The 22510-nt window shown below is 35.9% G+C and overlaps 1 protein-coding gene across 4 annotated transcripts in view; it reads left to right on the forward strand.

Annotated features, from left to right (window-relative positions):
* Positions 1-22510, forward strand: part of KIF13A (kinesin family member 13A) — a 110697-nt gene that overhangs the window by 60284 nt on the left and 27903 nt on the right. For all 4 annotated transcript variants that reach the window (XM_072411640.1, XM_072411642.1, XM_072411641.1 and 1 more), the window contains exons 7-17: positions 1423-1510; positions 4941-5075; positions 6074-6186; positions 6960-7071; positions 9120-9332; positions 9909-10019; positions 11050-11184; positions 13429-13559; positions 18805-18891; positions 18974-19140; positions 22297-22507. In XM_072411640.1, coding sequence (XP_072267741.1) covers positions 1423-1510; positions 4941-5075; positions 6074-6186; positions 6960-7071; positions 9120-9332; positions 9909-10019; positions 11050-11184; positions 13429-13559; positions 18805-18891; positions 18974-19140; positions 22297-22507 — 1503 coding nt within the window. The remainder of the gene's footprint in view (positions 1-1422; positions 1511-4940; positions 5076-6073; positions 6187-6959; positions 7072-9119; positions 9333-9908; positions 10020-11049; positions 11185-13428; positions 13560-18804; positions 18892-18973; positions 19141-22296; positions 22508-22510) is intronic.

Consider the following 22510-nt stretch of genomic DNA (forward strand, 5'->3'; position numbering starts at 1 on the left):
ATAGGCAGGGATTGCTGTGATGATATACTTCCATAGGCGGGGATTGCTGTAATGGTATACTTTCATTAGCAGGGATTGCTTTGATTTTATTCTTCCATAGGTGGGGATTGCAGCGATTGTATTCTTCTATAGGCAGGGATTGCTGTGATTGTATACTTCTATAGGCAGGGATTGCTGTGATTTTAAACTTCCATAGGCAGGGATTGCTGAGATGATATACTTCCATAGGTGGGGATTGCTGCAATGGTATATTTCCATATATGAGGATTACTGTGATTGTATTCTTCCATAGAGAAGGATTGCTGTGATGGTATATGTATATTTAAAAATAAAACATTTTGTTACAATTTTCTAAGTGTTGATTATTATTCTTCTCCTGGTGTACTCAGATTGTGGTTCTCCTTTATTCTCCTTTGCCTTTTTATTAAGCTATAAACTTAACTAACCCTGACCTATTTAGAAGCTTTCATAATTCTTTCCTAGCTGACTCGTGGAAACTTTAACGGTACCTCTTGTTATATACAGTTCAGCTGCATTGCTATAATTAGTAGTGGTGCAAGTTATTTACCAAAATCCTCCCTCAGACATATTCCCCTAATACTTGTCATTTCTAACTGCTTCTTAGGGAACTCCTAACGGTTCTGGTATGTGTAGTTCAGTACTGTAGAGAAAGCCATTGTTATGTGATCCAATTTTAGCTGCCTTTCTGTTATTTTAAGAATGTTCTGAAGGTATGAAAATATGGCAGTATTCAGCCTTGTTGGCTGTGCTTCAAAGGGAAATACGATTTTACTAAGTTCACATTTATTCACTTTGTTATATTGTTTATGTGAAGATCATTTTACTTAGAACGATCACATTTTACATAGTTGCTGTACTTTTATTATACAGCTTTATTGAATGTGTAGAATTGTTGATTCTCCCTCTAGTGGATGATAGTATATTAAAGTGTGATTAGTATTACTGCAAAGATAACCACATCTATTCTCCTATATATCAAACTTGGAGGTACAGAAGCACAAATATATATGTTTGGGGTTCCTTTTAATGAAAATACACCCTGTATTTAGAAGGATAATGCAACACTACAGAATTAATAATATTCCAACTAGCAACTAGTTCTAGCATGTGTCTGTCAGCCTGATTTATTAAAGCTCTCCAAGGCTGGAGAAGATAAACTTTTAATAGTGAACCAGGGTGATCCAGGTTAGCTGAATCACTCGGCTTGACTGATGAAAATGTATCCTCTCCAGCCTTGGAGAGCTTTAATAAATCAGGGTAATTCCCTCAAATTTTTACATATAGATGAATCTGTAACTTGCTGATGTAATATAGATGTATGAAATATGTTACATTTATTGTGTTTATTATGTATTACTATAATAAAGTCTAACAGTTTGTCTAATATGTGCTTTTTTATAGAAGTCGACATTCCCTTAAGGTTCGGGAGCACAAGGTGTTGGGACCATATGTGGATGGTTTATCCCAATTAGCAGTAACTACATTTGAGGTAACTTGTTGGCATAATCTTATATAAAATAAATACAGTTTGGGGAGTCATACATCATTTAACTTCATCATTTAACTTCTTGATAGGGAGAAACCTGTAGTTTTACCTTCCATCAGTTTCTGTTTATCAAGCTAATGAGTGATGCAGATGAATTTTTTCATGTTCTATTCTGCACTAAAAGCACTAATTGCTGAAATCAGATTGATTACAATCGTCAGCATTTTAAATCAAGACTATTACATATAAAGGTCCCATTGGCAGAAAAAAAATGGATAAAAAGGAGATGTCACTTAAGAGGAGTCACGTGTCATATTAATACCAGCAACACTCAGCTGGTTTATGTCATTGCTCAAGCAGGTTCAGGAAACCAAACAGGAACCTCTGCTTCACGTATGTTGCTTCCTGGGTTTCCAAGCATTTGAACACATGTTGGACATTGTGGTGAGCACTGTGTGATACTATCCTGTACACTGGCTTGATTCCAGTAGCCACTAATTGGACTCATTGTTACTTCCACCGAAGGCTACATAATGAAAGCTATTCTTTTGCTGTTATAGTAGATTTTTTTTGCACTAGCTTGTAAATGTTCCTTCGGAGGTTTTCCTTTTAGTGACCATTTACAGAAGGTGTTGGAAATGTTCGCCTATGTGGTGGTGGAACCTAATGTGGATGCAGTCTACATGTGTTGCCCACAATGTTTTGGTGAATGCTAGCAAGTATCAGTTTTATTTATCCACATACTGCATCAGAAGCAGGGTTAATAAAGTGGCCTTATAAAGCCAAAATAAATTTAGTTTGCAAAAGATGAAATACTGCTTATACCCATCCAAATGTAAACAGATGTACCAACATTTTACTGAAAACAGGAAAAATAGTTTGAATCTAGTTTAAATCTAGGGTACAAAATGTGACTATCATTGCTAACATTCAAAACTGTAATCAATACTAATGCCAATTAAAGGATTGTAAATAATACATATTAACAATAAACACATCCTTGGTGTGATTTTTAAAACAGTTATTTAAAAGGAAAACATTAAAATCACACCAGTTTTTATATTTTCTCCCACCTTTTTTAAGGTCAATTTTTTTTAAATATCTAATTATTTAGGTTAAACAGTGGTCAACAAAAAAAAATACAAGTTTTCCAACAATAGAAAAATAACTGTTTTTTTTTTTTTCCTAATCTTGCTTTATACTCGAGTATATATGTTAAAGGATTGTTTAGCAATAAAGGTTTACAGAAAAATAGTAAATAGTGATGAAGTGATGTGGAGTAATAATCTGAATAGCTGTGTTTATTACCTGTTCCTTAGGCGTATGATCTATAATGGACAGTTGTAACATTGTCTTTTATTTTGGTTTTTGACAATTCCGTTTCCAGGCATTTTAATTTTTTTTTGTTGCACTTGAGTAATGCATGGTTAGAGCCTCTACAAGTTTTCTTACTGCTGTGTGTATCCTTGTTGTGAAGGTTTACTCTCACTTTCTGCTCTTGGAAAAAGAAAGTTAAAGGAAATCTGCCCTTAGGAAGGGAAAGTCACACAAAGTCACACGTGTAACAGTGTAAAAAGTGTCTCCACTGCAGTTTTATCACCAATTCTTGTTTCCATTACAACTAAACATTTTGAAATTCAGCTGCCAAGGACAGGAAGTAAGACTGAATATTTTATAGAAGTACAGACCGCAAAACAATGGATGAAATTACATGTTGGGGACTAAGTACCCAACATTGGGTTCCCTTGCATTAGGATCGTTTGTCGTCCATCATCCGTGGATCCAATGGTTCTCACTGGATAATTGGGCTGATATCAGGCGAGAATCGGGCGTGTGTACAGCGCTCGTCGTCCACCGCCCGGATCCACAGATGATGGACAACGAACGATCCTAATACAAGGGAAGGGGGAGAGTGCGCAGCCGGGTGCTGCTTCGTCTTTCTCCCCCTCCCTTCTCCATATATATATATATATATATATATATATATATATATATGTATGTACACCACTCATTCATGCATCATGCAGTCTTTTGTCATTGGAAAGGATCGTGAAAGATCCTTTCCAACGACAATAATTGCAGGTGTGTATTCGGCTTAATAATACGCTTCTCAAGTCTACCCTCAGCATATCTCTGGGGTTTGGTGTAACTGTGTGTACTTTAAATGTACTTGTGATGTGAAAACTAATGTGTACTATTCCTGTATCTATTCCTGTTGTAGTTCTGTTAACCAGGGAGCAGTAGAGCTATGGGAAAATTATTATTTAGAGCTAAAAATGTCTGGTGGAAAAAAGGAAACAGGGCACCTGGGAACTGCAAATAAATCTATTCCAGCAGCAACACATAAACACAAGTATTTAATGATGATAGGACATGTATCTAATACACTTTCATTGTCCTCTAGCCAATTAAATCTAAACTGGCTTCCCACCATTTGGCCGAGAGATTTCATTTTCAAATTGATTAGCCCTAAGCCGATTGTTTGTGTCTATACAAGAGACAGCAGCATTTAATAAACTAATAATGCTATTGATGTCAGCATTGGCAGTTTTCAAGGTCAATTAACTTTTTATGTTTCATACATGAGTAGGCTGAAGTTATCTGAAAGGGATTTTTGCCAGCTGATCGTATTATAAACTCTGCTGTAAAATGCATGCGCAAAGCAAAAATTAGTGTGTGTACAGCTTGTTGTTCTGGCCTTATACTAACTTTTTCAATTTGGACTTATGGACGATATGAGCCCAGTTTATACTAATCTATCTGGATTTCACTTTTGTTTAGACCTCCAAAACTCCAACTCTTCTGATCCCTCCTCCCTTGGGGCTTTGCAGAGCCACTGCAATCAAGATGAGACTTCAGGGGCTCATGGGAGATTCACATTATTAGTTTAAGAGGAAAAAAAGCACTACATTTTATAACCACTTCCATTCCCCTGATTGGCCAACTGCAAAGTTTACTGCTTTTTTCCCCCTGACATGTGATGATGCTTGAGCAGTGAGGGAGGGCTGTGGGCGGAGAAGGTCAGGAGTGAATGGCAAGACAATTTGCCACACACAATATGGCTGTTTACATACATGTAATGAATGTTTTATTTTTTATGAATGCAAGCTGACACAGCCAACACCACTAAGTGGACCGACATTGCAATGCAAGTGAGAATAAATATCTAAAATAAGCATGTTGTTAGAGTTTAGGTCCGCTTTAACAATGGTTATCATCAAAGACAACTTCAGACATTTTAGCAAAATAATAAACTACAGAGAAACTGTGCATTGCATTATTTATTTTCTTAGTACTGAAGATTTTATGTTAATAAAAAAATCTATGTTTGTGAGTTGCCATTCTGTGGGCATGCAAAACCTGCTAGAAGCTGGTCAACTGTAGCTCAAATGTACCTGTCAAAGAATAATTCTTTTACTTTTTCATTTGTTAGGATATTGAGTCATTAATGTCTGAAGGAAACAAATCTCGAACTGTTGCTGCCACCAACATGAATGAGGAAAGCAGCCGATCACACGCAGTATTTAACATCATCGTCACCCAAACTTTGTATGACCATCAGTCTGGGGTAAGTGTGTGTCACAGAATTCTATTCAATTTTGTCTTAGATCAGAAGATGGGGTAAACTGATCAAATAATTTACAGATCCAAAACTTAAATAAACTTTTCATATTTTGTCCTTCATGGACAGCCCCATTAAAATGTATATTCTCAGCCTACTTGTGTTCCCTCCATTGTCAGCAAGTAGATGGACACTCCTCACTGGTGAACTGGTTTATGGCTGTGAGTAAGGGATTGGGTCCAGTGATGGCTGAGGATGCTCTCTGGTGTCCTCTCCATCATTGTCAGAAGCTGGGAGGAAGAATTAATCTGAAGTTTAAACTTTAAATATTAAATGTGCCACACTGGCCACAGATTTAAACCTTTAGAAAACTTTAGGGATGGAGTCCCCTGTGACCTAACACGGGCAAAGAGGTCAATGCAAATTACCCAGTGATTCTTTCAAAAATACAACTGTTAGCGTCTAGTGGGTAGTTTAATGCCCTCTCAATGAACTAGTGTGTTAATCTGCAAATTTCTGGAAATTAGGTTTAAAAACTGCAACTTCTTGGGTAGGGTGGGACTGGGTGTAAGTTCTGCTTGTTTACTCTCATCTAATGCCTGGCATGGTTGATGTTCCAGAACCCCCCACACAGCTGTAATATGTGAGTCCAAATTTTAGTTCATTTTCTTTTGTACGCACATCATATATCTCCTTCATATTCTCTTATAGCGAATCCATAGGGTAACCGGTCATACAATATTGAATTTTGCACTGTCTAACCATTTATCTGTAACTGAGCTAAAAAGGTCAAAGTTTAATCTTGAATGCCTGTGTTAGGAATGGCGGTAGGTTGCTTTGGCATATTGCAATAAAAACTCACAGGTTGGGTTTTATCATTCATTTTAAAATGGTGACCCATTGTAAGTATATTTTAGGTTTTAACCAGATTTGACTAGAAGAAAAAGTACAACCAGTCAGGATGTGTGTATTTATAATGAATATTCTTATTTACTTATGAGAAGAATTCCGGAGAGCGGGTCAGTAAAGTGAGCTTGGTGGATTTGGCTGGCAGTGAGAGAGTGTCGAAAACGGGTGCTGCTGGAGAACGTCTCAAGGAAGGAAGCAACATCAACAAGTAGGAGTCTATTTTGTGATTTCTTATTATTGTATGCAAGTTTAATGAACAATTTTATGCATCCACAAGTAAAGAAGTGTGATAATATGTCAAGAGTGCCAAAACACAATTTATGGTTTACAGATGGGTGGGACATTTTTGTTACTACAATTAGCCAGTATTTTTATAGCAGTGAGATTTTACATTGCACATGTCTGCTCATAGTTTGAAAACAAAATGTGTGAGGGTCTTCTCTGAACATAGCTCAGATAGTAATAGTATCATATATTAGTAGTTAATCTGCATTTGCAATGATCTTATTTCAGTTTAAAAATCATCTTAGGAAAATGTACCGGGCCTATGATAAATGGAAACGTGATAAGTAGTAAAATGAATTGGGAGGGCTTTACATAAATTAACCAGCACAAGGCTTAAAATACAACAACATCATAAAAACTTTAAGTACTTACCTTAGTCACATATTTTTACATGACTTTACTTAGTGTATTAGTGTTTTTTCATTCAACCTTGTGTTCAACATAAATTATTTTCAATGTGGTAATTTGATATCCCCTTTCCATTTATTCTTTACTGACAAAACCTTGAAATAAACTGTTTGGGTCTTATAAGTTCAATGAGCCATTTCCAGCTCATCACTGACAACATCCCTAATTCAGTAGGTGGGTGCATCTCGGAGGATGTTGTCAGATTTTGGCAAGTACAATGTCATTATTCTGAATAGCTTTAGATGTCATTAAACTTGTAATTTACCAGATGTGCATCTGTCCACCCAGGTCACTAACAACTTTGGGTTTGGTTATATCTTCTTTGGCCGATCAAGCTGCAGGGAAAGGGAAGAACAAATTTGTGCCTTACAGAGATTCTGTCCTAACATGGCTTCTTAAGGTAATAACACCTAATCCAATACCCATTACTACATAGAAGATCACATGTTAATGAATCAATTTTCTCACTTCTGTTATCATACAAACTTATTACACCTTGTGGTTATAGGATAAAAATGTGGTAATATAACTTAAAGGCTGTTTTTTTAACACTTATCAGTATTATGTGCAAAAACTGCTCTCTTTCCAAAGGTATGTTTTCGCTAACTAAGAATTGTAGCATTAATAAAACTTCCAGTCTGAATGGCCACCTGGCTAAGGTGAAAAAAAATGTGTAACAAATACTTTCTGTACATTTGTTAGTAATGATTTAAAACTGACACCCTTCCAACCACAATGTATGAAAAGGTAATGTGTTAACATGGCAGTTTTCCCATAAAACCTCCCAACCAGACTCTTATAAGTCCATACTGTTTATAATGTGAACATATATGGAAGGATAGGATTGCTGCTTTCTTTTGCAAGTTGCTTTTATTTCTGAGGAGTAGCTAGCTTGTTGCATTTCAGAATTTAAAACAACACTGTGTGTCGTCTCCTCTATGTGTATGTGTGCATCTGTATATAAACTGTAAGTTTATTTAGTTATGTACTTTATAGCCTTTGGGTCAGTCAACATACATCTGCATTGACCTCAATATTGAAGTAATGGTTCATATATGATAATATGGATATCTTCTAAAGTTTGTTCTGTAGGGTTTATATGTGCATTACTGTGGGCTTTACAAAATATCTCTGTAAGTTAATGTTAACATATTATTTCTTGCCTTTATGTCAATAGGCTTATTGTATATTTACTTCTTCACCAGCTTTTACACAAAATAGTTTAGCTGATGGGAACTCCACAGACAGACCAGGGTCTATTCCAAATATTGTGTATCATCATTATAAATTGAATAGTAGGAGAGGATGCTAGAGCTACATACCTTGATTGTAAATAATTTGATACAAAGTAAAAGAAAAGAAATGAAAGCCAGGGTATTTGTTTGTTGTGGCAATGTATTATTTATAATACACAATACTATTCCTTGATTGAAGAAATGGAAATAACAAAAAGGTGCAAGTATTTTTCAAACAACACACATTATTCACAATGAGGTCCACCCTGCTGTGTCTGAAGGCACGAAGGTAGCTTAGGACCTATTAACAAGACAGATTATCACTGACAATGTAAGAAAAAGTTCAAATTGTGTCCCGACACGTTTCGCCTTTAAGGCTTCTTCAGGGGACTTTTTAGCATGAGGTTGAATTGCAGGCTGCATATGAACATATTTTATAGATAAGTACATGATATAAAAGGAGTATTTCAATTATAACATAATCATATTCTCTAAAATTTCTAGTCAAGTAATATTTAAGATATATTGTGAATAATAACCTAATTGTGAATAATGTGTGTTGTAAAATTGTTGAAAAATACTTGCACCTTTTTGTTATTTACATTCCTTAAATCAAGGAAAAGTATTGTATATTATACCTAATACATTGCCACAACAAACAAATACCCTGGCTTTCATTTATTTTCTTTTACTTATCGTATTACCATTATAACCTTTACAGCCTCAGAGACAAAAAATTGTGTCACACACTAACAACCTATAGTGTAATGATTGCCATTCATAGCATATACTGATGAATTATTTTGGCTGTCTGTTCATTTTGTAAATCTTTTATAGTTCAAGTGTAAAAAATGCATTTTTTACAGTGCAGTAAAAAAATCCACCACAACTGTCCTTTAAATTCATTCACAGCATTAAACTGTTAGCTACCAATTAAAGCTCTGTAGAATGTAAGTACCTTCTTAGCTGGGTTATAGGTGAGTTATTATCTGAGCTATAGGCTCTATTCTTAGAGAAACCTTAAAATAACACTTTTTGAGGTTGGTTTAACTTAGATTTGACTTATTAAAGAAATTGGGATAACAAATGCATTCCTTATATTAGGTATTTTTAAAATGTAAGTAGAATTGTATAGTTTATAAGAAGAAGCTGTATTCAATGGCAGTACTAGGTCTTGGTTATGTAATCTGCACCTTTTTGTTTTTGCACAAAGGACAATTTAGGAGGCAACAGCAAGACAGCCATGATAGCAACAATAAGCCCAGCAGCAGACAACTATGAAGAAACGCTGTCTACACTAAGGTATGCTGATCGAGCCAAAAGAATAGTCAATCATGCTGTGGTGAATGAAGATCCTAATGCTAGAGTTATCAGAGAACTACGGGAAGAGGTGGAGAAACTTAAAGAGCAGCTTTCACAGGCAGAGGTGAGTACTCTTTAATACAAGAGGCACAAAGAAGGACAATTGGTTGACCTTAGCCTATGCTGAACACATATAGTACTTGCCTTGTTTGCTGTAAATTTTACTCATTAGGTTGCTTACCTAGATTAAAGATGTAATTATTGTAAATCTAGTATGATGCTACAATAACACTGAGCCTTAGTTGCTCACATTGGGAAGTTGCATGTTACTAGGTGCAAGTCAATGAACATTCAATGAAAATATTGCACATTTCAAAATAATGGAAGCAAGTGCATACAAATTAAAATGTAAAATAATATATAACGGCAAGAAAAACAGCTTTAATTTAATTTATAGTGATAATTGTAGTTTTCTTCCCTTAATTTACTGATAATTTTAGTTGTTCTGTGATATTGTCACATTGTATTCTTCTGACCCTCATTTTTGTATTTGGAAAGTATATCTTGCCCCAGTTGATTTTAACTAATATCATTATATGCCTTATTGTCAAATTTTAAAACATAGTAGTGTTAAATGTATGGAGCAGATAGTCAGATTAATTAATTATGTATGTATCTCCCTGTTATTTGTTATGCATAGTCAATGAAGGCACCTGAACTAAAAGAAAAATTGGAAGAATCTGAAAAATTAATTAGAGAGCTGACGATAACCTGGGAAGAGAAGCTGAGGAAAACAGAAGCCATTGCCCAGGTATCACTTTGCGGTCTTTTTTTTTTTTTTTTTTTTTTTTTTATAAGAAGCAGTTATACAGGTTACAAAACCAGAACATTATTTATCTCCCATGCCTGCTTGTGTCTATAATAATCTTGTATCCATTGGGTAGTCTTCAAAAGCTCTGACTGTCCTGCTGATGTTAAAATAATGCTTTTAGAGGTTGCTGGGAGATAACTGACCATAAAGAGAGCACATGTTGCTTGTGTTGAGATGTTAAGTTGTTGTTTGAAGAGGTGCTTTATAAGTCAGCAAAGAAAACCTAAACAATCTGTGTTACAGTTTAGGTAACAAAAAATGGTTTTGTTGCTTTACCTTTTTAAAAATAATAGAGCTACCTTCAAAGTATACCTGCTCTTGATTTATGCATGGGTGATACAATGGCTAAAAGGCTAGCACTCACACTTTGGAGTGCTGGGATTTTACTGTGGTAGGTGTAAATTAATCTTTACAGACAAAGAAAGCAATTGTTGTTAAAAGTCAAAACTTACCTTCATGGATAGATGGACCTTTACCAGGACAGCTGATAAATTCTAAAAATCAATAGGGTAAATAGGAAGAAAGTATTATGAGAAGGCAACTCCAAATGCCTGTAGATGACTCTTTTGGAGGATCTGTAGTCTTCCATTATATTTTTTTTCCAGGATACTAATTCTCTGTGTAAGCTACATACATTTAGAAATAAACAGATACTATTAATCTAAAATTCAGATTTCAGGAAACCTTAATTGGCGGTTTGTGAGTGTATTGTATTGTACTGTACTGTAAAACCAAACAACTCGGGACATTCCTTCTTATGGAATTAGTTTAAACCCCCAGACTTTTTACAGATTATATGGAAGAACTACACATTTGTCTTCTTAAAGCCAAAGCCAGCCAATACCCTTGACTTTATATTCTTTGTTATCTTGCACACTCCTCTGCATGTTACTTTTCATATAGTCAAAACAATTGGAAGTATTTATGTACTGAATTCTGGGTTGATTCCTTATGATTGTTATGTTCACAGGAAAGGCAGAAGCAGCTGGAAAGCATGGGGATCTCTCTACAATCTTCAGGTATTAAAGTTGGTGATGACAAGTGTTACCTGGTAAACCTCAATGCTGATCCAGCGCTCAATGAACTGTTGGTTTACTATTTAAAGGTACGTTTTTATACAAAAATATATTTATATATGTTGACATCCCAAAAAATATATAATATCTTGCCATTGACTGTTTATTTTAAAGAAAGTCTGTTCTGAGAAAAATTCATGTCTGCTGTTGTTGACCTTGCTTCAAATGCCTTTCAATACATGGGCTTTTGTTTGTGTTCAAACTCCTTTTCTTACATACAAGTCAGGGAGCATGTAAAAACTGCCTAAAACATTAAGGAGGTCAGAAGTACCTGTAAAGGGTCTCAGAACTATCATAATCATATGCATGCTCAATGTACCTGTAATGTAAAGCGTGCTTAATTAGCCCATTGACTCTCTCTGACTTTAGGACATTTATTTGATGACTGTGGAAAGTATGCAGTTGGTAAAGTCACATTTCCAAGTCAGACCACTAGCATTAGGCAAAGTCATCTGTGTCAGTTTTTGCATTTCTTTCATCAAGTGTTTTGTTTCCAATAAATGATACATTGAAATGATAAATGATATATTTTATCACTTCAGCAGTTATACAATATTTGTAAAAAAATTGAAAAACATACTTCTACTGTCTTTTTCATGGTTATGTGGTCATATCCTCACATACTTTTGACTCAAATAACCATCATTCTATATTGTAGATTTTGACAGGGTCAGATAATAAAATTGCCTGTAAGTTAGGGATGCTTCTGCCTCCAGGATTCTTAAACTTTGAGAGCTGGAGAAAAAATGTATAGGTGTCTGTGGACATTAGAAGACATTCCAACTATAGTATGATATTTATGGGGCACCTGCAGACCAGGCGAGTTAAGGCTCATCTATGATTTTAGTAATGGATAAATCAGTGTTGGTGATGTCTGTACTGATTGTTCTGCCCTCTATTGTCTTTAATTAATATGCTGGCCAATGTAGGACTTTTCTAAAATGTATTTTTTCTGAAAGTGGCTGTGAATGTTTTACATCTGTCTGGAGAAATAAAGATCATTTAATGATTGGAAAGTTTCCTGTAGGCAACTGCAATTTACGGCTTACGCTCTGCTTAAGAAGCTTAGACAAGATCACATATTTGTGCTAATATCTAAATAAGTAGACCATTTATACACAGTTAAGGCTAATAAATGTGATATTTTTTATTACTCCCTTCCTTCTGCAGTAAAAGCAGGTGAACTGACAATCTATCCTTAAACTGTTATATAAGGCTTCCGTGCACATGTTCAGGAATACCCACCCTGAATTATTTGTCTGTTCACGTAGACTGAACTGGAACACAGTTTATAGCTTTGATTTCTGCTACATTTTGAATCAATTTGCTTTTGTATATTTAAACCATGCTATCTCATAAAACATTGATGCTTATTAAAATAATGACTAAAATAGGTCAGCGTTCTAAAGCTGAAAATTATTAGTCATTAATCACGTGTAAAAGTACAGGTGGGAAAGATTTTTTACAAGCACAGGTGTAGAAATTACATAAATTACATTTATCTATCCGTAGAGGTTTTTATATATTTTATCTCTTTATTGTGGTCGACATCACAAAAAACATAAATTACAACTGGATAATTTATTATTGCACTTGAATGTTTTTATCTTTGTAGGCTGCTGGCAAGTGACATTTTTGTGCTCTTTTCATATGTTTTCCTTGACTTTTTCCTTCCTTAAAAAGTCTGTTTGATGTTACATATTTAAATGTATGTAAAGAACAATCTTTTCTAATTTTGTTTAGGTTTTGATGGGGGAAGGTTAAATCCCCTGTCAATTTTTTTTAGCAGTCTGTATCTTAAGGAAATGTATCTTCATTGGTCCAGTGATGGTAATCATTGCTTCCTGTACTGAGAGTTATGGAAAATTCAAAATACAAGAGTTGTCTGGTAAAGAGGTAGATTAAAGGATTTTTTTTTATTGCAAAAAACTTCCCTAGTGACAATTGTCTAAAAAAAAGAATTTTTTGAAAAAAAAGAGTTTTTTTGTTATATCTTAACAAAGATTAAAATATGAAGGTAACCCTGATTCCCACCAGGGAATGTCATATTCCCTGTTTTAAAAATAGAGCCTATTAGGTTGTGTAATAAAAAGATGAATATTTAGGACAGAGGTTAGAGGTGTCTTTTTCGCTTAAACAGCATGGTGAAGTGCAAGCTCATTGATTTAACCACATTTGTTCTGGTGGTGCACACTTAAATAGTACTTTGCAAATTAAAATTGGGTGATTACTGTGTGGATGTGCTTTACCTAACTTATAGCTGTTTACAACAGGACCATACGAAGGTGGGTGCTGACACTTCTCAGGATGTACAGCTCTTTGGCATTGGGATTCAACCTGAGCATTGTGAGATTGATATTGCCTCAGATGGGGAGATTTCTTTAACACCAAAAGAAAACGCTAGGTAAGTTGGCTGCCATTGGGCACAGTTCAGGGGATGTGACCATTTCCTCAAAGAAACAGTAGAAGGGATCTGAGTACTACATTCAGAGATGGTCTCTTGTTTTCACTTTGTCTGTGGACTTATGTTTAAGAACATCTGTGGGGCTTTTTGATACGGAATATATTCCCAATAGGGAGATATTCAGTCTGATACTGTCTTTTGACCTCCCAAGAGTAGAAATACCCAAACAAGAGGGTAAATGCCACTTGACAGGTATTATCAGAAGTGCCCCTATTGTCGACATGACCTTGTGTTGATGATCAATGATCACTATATACCCTTCCCTCTCTGTACTGGTGGCAGAAGTACAATTTTATGTAGAGAAGAGGGATATTCCCAGTGAGCACACATGGCAATAAGAGCCAGCCAAAGGATCTTACCTTTCCATACATCTATAATGAACAAAAAATGTTTTGGCTGCGTTCTACTTAAAAGAGGGTTCTTGGCATTCTTTACAAATAAAATATATACATACTCTCTCACTGGGGAATAAGCACATTGAAACTTTTATTTAAACCATGAAACACAGGCTTAGTGGTGGAAAAAAAGCTTGAAAATTGAGGGCTGCATGTTATCTCAAAGCACAGCAGTGAATAATTTACCTATATGTCATACAGATTTTCATTTCTCTGTTAAAGTGGAACCACACTATGGACATTGGGAAATGCATATATTCTTAACAAGACTTAGATTGGTTTTAAAACAAGTACTTAATAACCTGTAAATTAAAGTTTACATTTTTATTATGTGCTTTTTTTCCAAGGAGTGGCTATGAGTAAACTGTATCATGCTTTCTGTCCAGCCACTTCAATGTAATAACGACTGGGTATTTTGTTAATTTCCATGTACGTCCCCATTAATAATAGTGTCAGCTGCATAATGGACCCAGATCCTCCTGTGCTTTAGGCATTTGTCAGCTACAGTTATTATCCTGTGATTATTAAAAACCACAGAGTGAGATCAGCACCGTGACAGCTGTGAGTAGAGCTGGTATTATTGATGATGGTGTAATTGTTAAACTTGATAATAAAGTGGATGAACCTAGCAGACCACTCTCCTATGGGAACTGTTAAACTAAGTTCTGTGGAGTTTCTGTCATCCCAATGATTGATTGTAGTCCTTTTTTTATCTTGGTGGGCACCAGAAGGCTTGATTTAAATGTCTGAAAAGGGTTATTCACACTGTGCATAGGGAATCCATGCTACTACTTTGACATTTGCAGGTAATTATCCTTAGTGTAAACTAGATCTACCTGTAAAAAAATCCTTTTAAACTGTTGCAGAATACTAGTATTGACCTTTGCTAAAAATGAGACGTTCCTGGTTGTTATGCTGATGTAATTGTTTCATTTTATTTATTCAAGGTCCAGAAATATGTATACAGAATTCTGAGTGGCTGTTCTAATACTTGTCTTAGGCTTGGAACATTTTGACCTAGTAGATAAACATAACACCAAAGCAACCAGCAGGGTAAAATAGGATCTAGACAAGTTTACTTGAAAATAGCATTAAATCTTGATGATGGTATAAAGGTAGAAAGACCTGCAAAGTATACAGAACTGGATCACTTGGCATTACTTAACCTGAGCCTGGGAGAGATTTGTCTTTCCCTTTTATCAATAATACATTATTTGTCCTCCCAGGTGGGTGCTGTATGCATGTTTCAGAGGTTTACACAATCAATATAAAGGCCTTGGTGCCACAAGATAACATTCCAGTAAAACTGAAGGAAATAAAAGTAAATTTATTGTTGTAATACTCCAAGCAGTTGAAACTTGTAGATATATGTCTAGCATATTACAATTCTAAAAAAGTATATTCATGGTTATTCACTGTCCTTTTTATCTTGACGGAACAAATACACTATACAAATTTTGTGCAGCATCAAGGCAAGTTAACATCCCCGAACAAAAGGACAACAGTCTGCAACTCCAGGCTTCCTGGTTTCACAGTATCTGTCTTGCAATAGCATGTCTGCCATGTGAGCGAGCACAATGGCCCAGGGCTGGGTGCTGTAGTGTGCCAGCCAGGGTGTGATCCAGACAGCGAAGGTTTCTGACTGTAAGAGAAGCCAGGAGGAGGAGTTGGGTGGTAGATGGAAGGAGTGACACACATAGCAGGAATGAATAGGAAACATGAGAGGCAGAAGAAGTGCAAAGCGATTTGGATGCATTCAGCATTTATTTGGCTGATTTAGAAAGAAAAACCTGTTCATTTCTCATTCTGGCGCTAATGAAGCTGGATATGTTATACTTGGGATCTGGTCTTTCCAAGACTTCCACTGGTGGTTTGAATATTACATAACCTGATGTGTCTGGGACTAAAAAAGAATTACAATAAAAAATCAATATTCTACTTTAAGAATGCGGTCATTGTATTGTCTCTGGAGAAAGAGCTGTGCATTCCTCGGCTGTTAGAGCAGTTACAATATATATATATATATAATAATATTAATTATATATATATATATAATTATTGTATTCATGAACCATTTACATTATAATGTTTGAGAAAAAACAAAATTTATGCCATACTACTGAATCTTTATCTGCATTTTTTTTGTCTTCAAACGTTAAGGTTGACTCCATCGCTAGGTCTCTGTATTTCTCTATACTCTGAAAGGAGATAATTATTATTATTATTATTAATAAACAGGATTTATATAGCGCCAACATATTACGCAGTGCTGTACATTAAATAGGGATTGCAAATGACAGGCTAATACAGACAGTGATACAGGAGACAAGGACCCTGCCCCGAAGAGCTTACAATCTAGTCATGGCCAGTTGAAGGGCCAGCTGTACATAGCTTCATGAAATTATCACAGCACACCTACATGATATATTCATTTATTCAACATATTCCATAGAGGCAGAATTTATAAAAAAAAAAAAAAAAAAAACACAAAAATTTGCATGTCTGTCTACAGGTGATATTTTAGATTAAGCTGTACACAGAAAAATTGTTGTAGACCAAGGATGAATTTATGTGTTTTAAACATTAACTTTTGGATGCAGAGATTTTACAATGGGACTACAGTGTCCTCTGAGAAATGCTCTGATAATGAAGAAACAAAAACTGGATATTTTAGTTACAGATCGAGCTTAATGGGCTATGTCAGCCCGTGTGATTTCAGATTCACGCATTTTAGTATCAACTGTGTCATTCTCCATAAGGCTGGGTCTACATTGACTTTTTTAAAAATGCATGTAAATGTTCCTTTTGCATTTTTATGCACTTTTTTTAGCTTTTTAAAGCTTGCCTTTAAAACACTGGAAAACGCCTATGCCACGTTTTACTGCATTTTTACCGTGTTAACCTTTCAAGTGCTTATAAACGCGGGAAACCGACGAAAAACATGGGAAAATGCCCCTATTGAAATCAATGGAAGCGTTTACTTGCGTTTTTTGCGCTTTCCAGCGCTAACCCGGGGTTTTAAATGTTTAAATGTTGCAAGCAGTGTTATAGATAACACTTATAAATGTGCCTCAAGGAAACGTCCTGGTGTATGTTAGCCCATTGGAATGCATGGGAATTTTAAACATGGGCTTTTAAAGCCTCAGGTTAAACGCTGGAGAAAACGTCTGTGTAGACCAGGGGTGCCCAACAGGTAGATCACGATCTACCAGTAGATCGCAAAGGTAACACGAGTAGATCGCCGAGCCCTGCCTTTAAGAAAATAAATTCTGCCATGCACAGGAGTTAATAAGTCCAAGTTTTTATTGTTGGTAGATTATTTTGACTTGGTCATTTTAAAAGTAGCTCGCAAGCCAATAAAGTGTGGGCACCCCTGGTGTAGACTAAGCCTAATGAAAACAAAAGTTACAAATCCAACTGAGAGACTGAAACATTGTGGCTGTTTTTGTTCTTTCAACCAATCATGGCCAACTTCATTATTCCCTTGTGATTTATTCCCCTGAGCTGTAGACATGTCTGTATGGACTTGCAGACTCTCTTTCACTAATAGACTTAGAAGTTCACATACAGACAGAATTCTATGTATCCTAGAGAACATAGCTGCACTTTGTATGGCCTTTGATTAACACACAGAGAAAAAAATAATAGCTCCAGTTGCTATGTGGGTGTTAGCCGATTCCTCTTTTCAAATTTTAATGCATTGTAAGCTGTTCATGCATTCTCTATAATTCAATTTAAAAATGTTTTGAAAAAGACCTAAAGTGATGAAACATTACACTTAAAAATCTGGAGGCCCTGAAATATATTATTTGCCATCACCACCCACTATTTAAATACATACATTAATCAGATTTAGTGTGCATATTTGTGTGTATATTGTTTTAGTTTCGGAAGATGAGTACTGCCCAATCAAAAAGGGATAAACATGGGCTGCAACAATACTATTGGTAGTCTGTGGCATTTAAACAATGCTTGGCTGATACTAAGGGGTCCAAAGCATGCCAAGAAAATATTTACAAACCATTGCACCACTATCAGCCTGAACTGTTGATACAAAGCTGAATGGATCCTTGCTTATGTTGTTAGCACCAAATTCGGACCCTGGCTTTTGAATGTTGCCGAAGAAATCAAGGCCAGGCTTTTTGTCCAATTTTGTCCAGGTTTGGTGAGCTTGGGCAAATTGTAGCCTCCCCTTTTGTTCTTACCTGAGAAGAGTGGCACCCAGTATGGTCTCCTACTGCTGTTGCCTGTTCAGCTTCCAGGTTTGATGTGTTGGGTGTTCAGAGATGCTGTTCTGCATATCTCATTTGTAACAAATGGTTATTTGAGCTGCTGTTGCCTTTCTATCCACTTGAACCAGTCTGGCGGTTCTCCTCTGACCACTGGCATCAACAAGGCATTTTACTTGGAAAATTGTCACTCAATGGATATTTTCCCTTTATTCAGAACATTATATAAAGCCTAGAGATGGTTTTGCTTTAAATCCCTGCAAAGCAGCAGCTTCTTGTATTCAAACCGGCCAGTCCTGCACCAACAACAAGGTTCTTTGTCACTTAAATCACCCTATTGCCCTGCTTTGATGCTAAGATTGAACATCAGCAGATCATCTTGATAATGTCTTCATGTACTTATGCATTGTGTTGCTGCCATGTGATTGGCTGATTAGAAAATTGTGTTAAAAAGCTGCTGAACATGTGTGCCTAAAAAGTAGCTCCCTAGTGTATATTTACCTTTTGTTTGACTTTTAAGCCTTGTCTTTGTTAATATGCTATGTGTCTTATTTTCTGTAGGACATGTGTAAATGGAGTGCAGATATGCTCCTCAACCCCCTTGTGGCATGGTGACAGGATCCTGTGGGGAAACAACCATTTTTTCAGGTATGTGTAACCACATTCCCGTCTTTTGTTTATAACATTGATGTATATGTATTCTAACCTTACATTTACAATCTGTCTTTAGGCTAAACCTCCCGAAGAGAAAACGAAAAGACTGGCTAAAGGAATTTGAAAAGGAAGCTAGCAGTACTGAAATTGATCTGGATGCAACAAGTGAAGCTTCATCAGAACCAGATTATAATTATGAATTTGCACAGATGGAAGTGATAATGAAGGCTTTAAACAGCAATGGTAAGTTGGGCTATATGCCAGAAGCTACTATAGAAATGCAGGATACTACACATGATTCTTTGCTGCTAGGGAAAGCTTTCTAGATTTCTAAAATATGTGCACATTTGCTTGCCAATATGTTTCCTTTGAATATTGAAACACATTTGCATATTTTTGTTTCTGTAAATGTGTGCTCCCGACACTTTGTAGTTTTTATTATTGTTTACTAAATAAGAATCTCAGAGATCTTTATCTGGTCAGCAAAATGTCCTATCCTGAATTGGAAGGTGCTGTTGTCTGATTTCTAAAGTGTTCTTTCTGAGTTTGAAGAACATACAAATATACATGTACAAAAGACATCAGTACAGGCATCACATTTAACAACCCAAATAAATGAATACAAACCCACAATAAAGAAATCATTTGACAGTAATCTGTATTGTATACCATGTTGTCTGTTTAACCTCCCTAGCGGTAACCCCAAATGTGTGACTCGGGTTAGAAAAATGGTAAAGATAGTAAATACAGCGCTTACCTGATCCACTGGCGTCCGGCTTCCTCCATCGCTGCGATCCCTGTCTTCTTTTTTCATTCTCTGGCATCTTCTCCACGCGATGGGTGACCGGGGAGTATCCGGTGATGTCGGTGCATGTGTACATTGCCTGAGGGGCAGGAAATTCAAAATCTATTTGTATTGCATTTAATTCAAAATAACTGTATTGAATGCAATACATTGGATTTATTTGTGTAAAAGCAGTACATTGTTTTCAAGAACATTTATTTTACAGTATATATAATAGTATGAGTATATTATTTTTGTATTAATTTATTATTTTTACATGATTTTGTTTTTCAAACTTTATTTTCTCATACTATTATATTATACTGTAAAATAAATTTTCATGAAAAACAATGTACCGCTTTTAGACATATAAATCAAAACAGAAATGTACCGCTACACGTGGTTAAAGGTGGATATGATTTGTTGCTTGGTAAATGACTGCAGGGTGAATACATACAATTCCCATACCTGAAAAAAAACAAAACATTTACAGTTTAGGTCCCAAAGAAGCCTCAGTCCAGTCCATGTGAAATACAGGTTATACTTTAAAGCTATACTCCATTCACAAATAGCCTCCTTCAAATATTTTCTTTAAGTGCCACAAAGGCAAAATTCAGAGTAGAGCAGTGTGGACTATGTGATGTACTGCTCAGTTTATAGAATTGGGCAGTCTGTAGTATGTGTGCAGCACAATATATAGGGAAAACCCCCCACCAATCACCTGCATACAGTTAGCACAAGTACTATCACAGCCTATTCCCACCACAAAACTTCAAAATCATAGTTGAAGCAGGCTTTCAGTTGCTGCACTTAAGGTAGAATTGAACCTTCTGGCCCCTAAACTTAATCATGTCAGATGTTGAGGACTGTTCTACCTTTGCTTTCACTTACTGGGTTCTAATATAACTATGAGATATAATAAATATAAAAATATATATAAAATAACTACACCAAAGACCAATACACCATAGGTTAAAATGTTTAGGAAAAAATGGTGAAGGAATATAAATTTTGCATCTGTAGGAGAAAAATGTATCTTTATGTTAATTGTTTGGCAGTACTAGTTTTTTACTGAAAAAATATAGAATGTCACTGGTCTGATTTTGTGCTGAGGAAGAAGTGATTGGAGCACATCATGTATCCAAGAATTACTGGACCTCTATGTGGGAGTCCTTCTACAGGATCATCCCTCCTGCCCGGTGGAGTGAGATCATCGACTACTTGTACCATGGATGGCACACAGGTGTAATATTGGATTATGCATGGACCTGGTTTGTCTGCTTGGGCGCAGTGCATATTGTACTGACAATGGTTGTACTGGTGGGGGCTCATGGTCATTGTGTTTGTGACACTTGCATCTGTGGAGCAAAAATCAATGTTAAACATTCATAGAAATAGTGCCCTGTATTGCAATTTGGGACTGCCAACCTCTACCAGTAGTCATGGAGGTCCTGATAAATGGTACCCAACATGTCCCCTGTATTTATATAGGAGAAGGTAGGACTGCAGTTGAACCCACGGCAAATGCTGCAGCTCATTGAAGGAAGAAAATAGCCCCAAGATTTCAGTGAACAAAATATTCTCTCCAATGCCATACACAGCGGTCAGGGGTGTGCTTCTACTGCTTGTTTTGAACGTGTGAATACTCTACATACTATTTTATATTGGTATACAGTTTCTTTTATTTTTAGACCCATTAGGCTAAGTTTACATGGGCTGTTTACCCAGCTATAAAACACCACCTTTAAATGCCTATTTTGACCATTTATTCCAGTGTGCCAATACACAGCAGTGTGTTTTTGATCCAACTCACTTTGCATACATTTTACATTTTTTAAACTCCTATTTAAACACTATTGCATGGGAAGGTTTATGATTACCCTGCATCCTATTAAGATTTTGACAGTGTTCATTGATAAAAAGTATGTCCTAACACCGTGGGGGGCAAAGTGATATTGTATTTTTATGGGGTCTATCTGTCATTGTAAAGATCTTCTATATCTCCATAACTAATAAATGTAGCCTTTTACATGTAAGAATTGTTCGTTATCCCCTCACAACCACAAACCAGAGTTAAACCTGTACTAAGAAAAGGACAAGTGGGGGAAAATGTTCCGAAATGACTAATGGCTGAAGGGCAAGATGGAATTGTTCTACCCTAAAGTAAATTTATATTTAAAACTGCTGCAATATTGTATGCTCAGAAAAAAGCTAGTTGATCTCTATGATTAAATCTTGAGGTAACTTGTGGTAACCTGTTTTAATGCAACCATGTCAACCTTAGGAAATGTGGGGGGTGGATCTAAAACAAAAGAAATGCCCTATTCCCAATAGTTTGTGTACCTAAGCCGGCTGCTGTTTGATATTGCTTTTACCTTTTTATTTAAATCTACCCATTCCCAATATCTGATTTTAACTGTTGCACAAGATTTCATTTAACTTTTTTTCATGTACAGCATGGCTTGCATACATGATTATATTATGACTTAACATGCTTGTGGTTGTGTTCTTTATCTGAGAGCATTTAAATATATAGTTAATGAAGTTCCAATATCGTCTTTCTAAAATATTTGTATGAATAGTCGTACATTTTCAACAATTGTATGGTTGTGCAGATCCTGTCCACAATGTTGTCCAAGTCCTGGAAAAGCAGTATTTGGAAGAGAAGAGGAATGCTCTGGAAGAACAGCGGATCATGTATGAACGAGAGCTGGAACAGCTACGACAGCAACTATCCCCAGAAAGACAGCACCAGCACAGCAGTGAGCGCCTTTCCTACACCTCTCAAACAGCACAGCAGAAGATGAACATGTGGGCAGAGGAGAGGTA

The sequence above is a fragment of the Pyxicephalus adspersus genome, chromosome 5 (genome assembly GCF_032062135.1).
Source record: "Pyxicephalus adspersus chromosome 5, UCB_Pads_2.0, whole genome shotgun sequence".
In the NCBI taxonomy this organism is placed as follows: domain Eukaryota; kingdom Metazoa; phylum Chordata; class Amphibia; order Anura; family Pyxicephalidae; genus Pyxicephalus; species Pyxicephalus adspersus.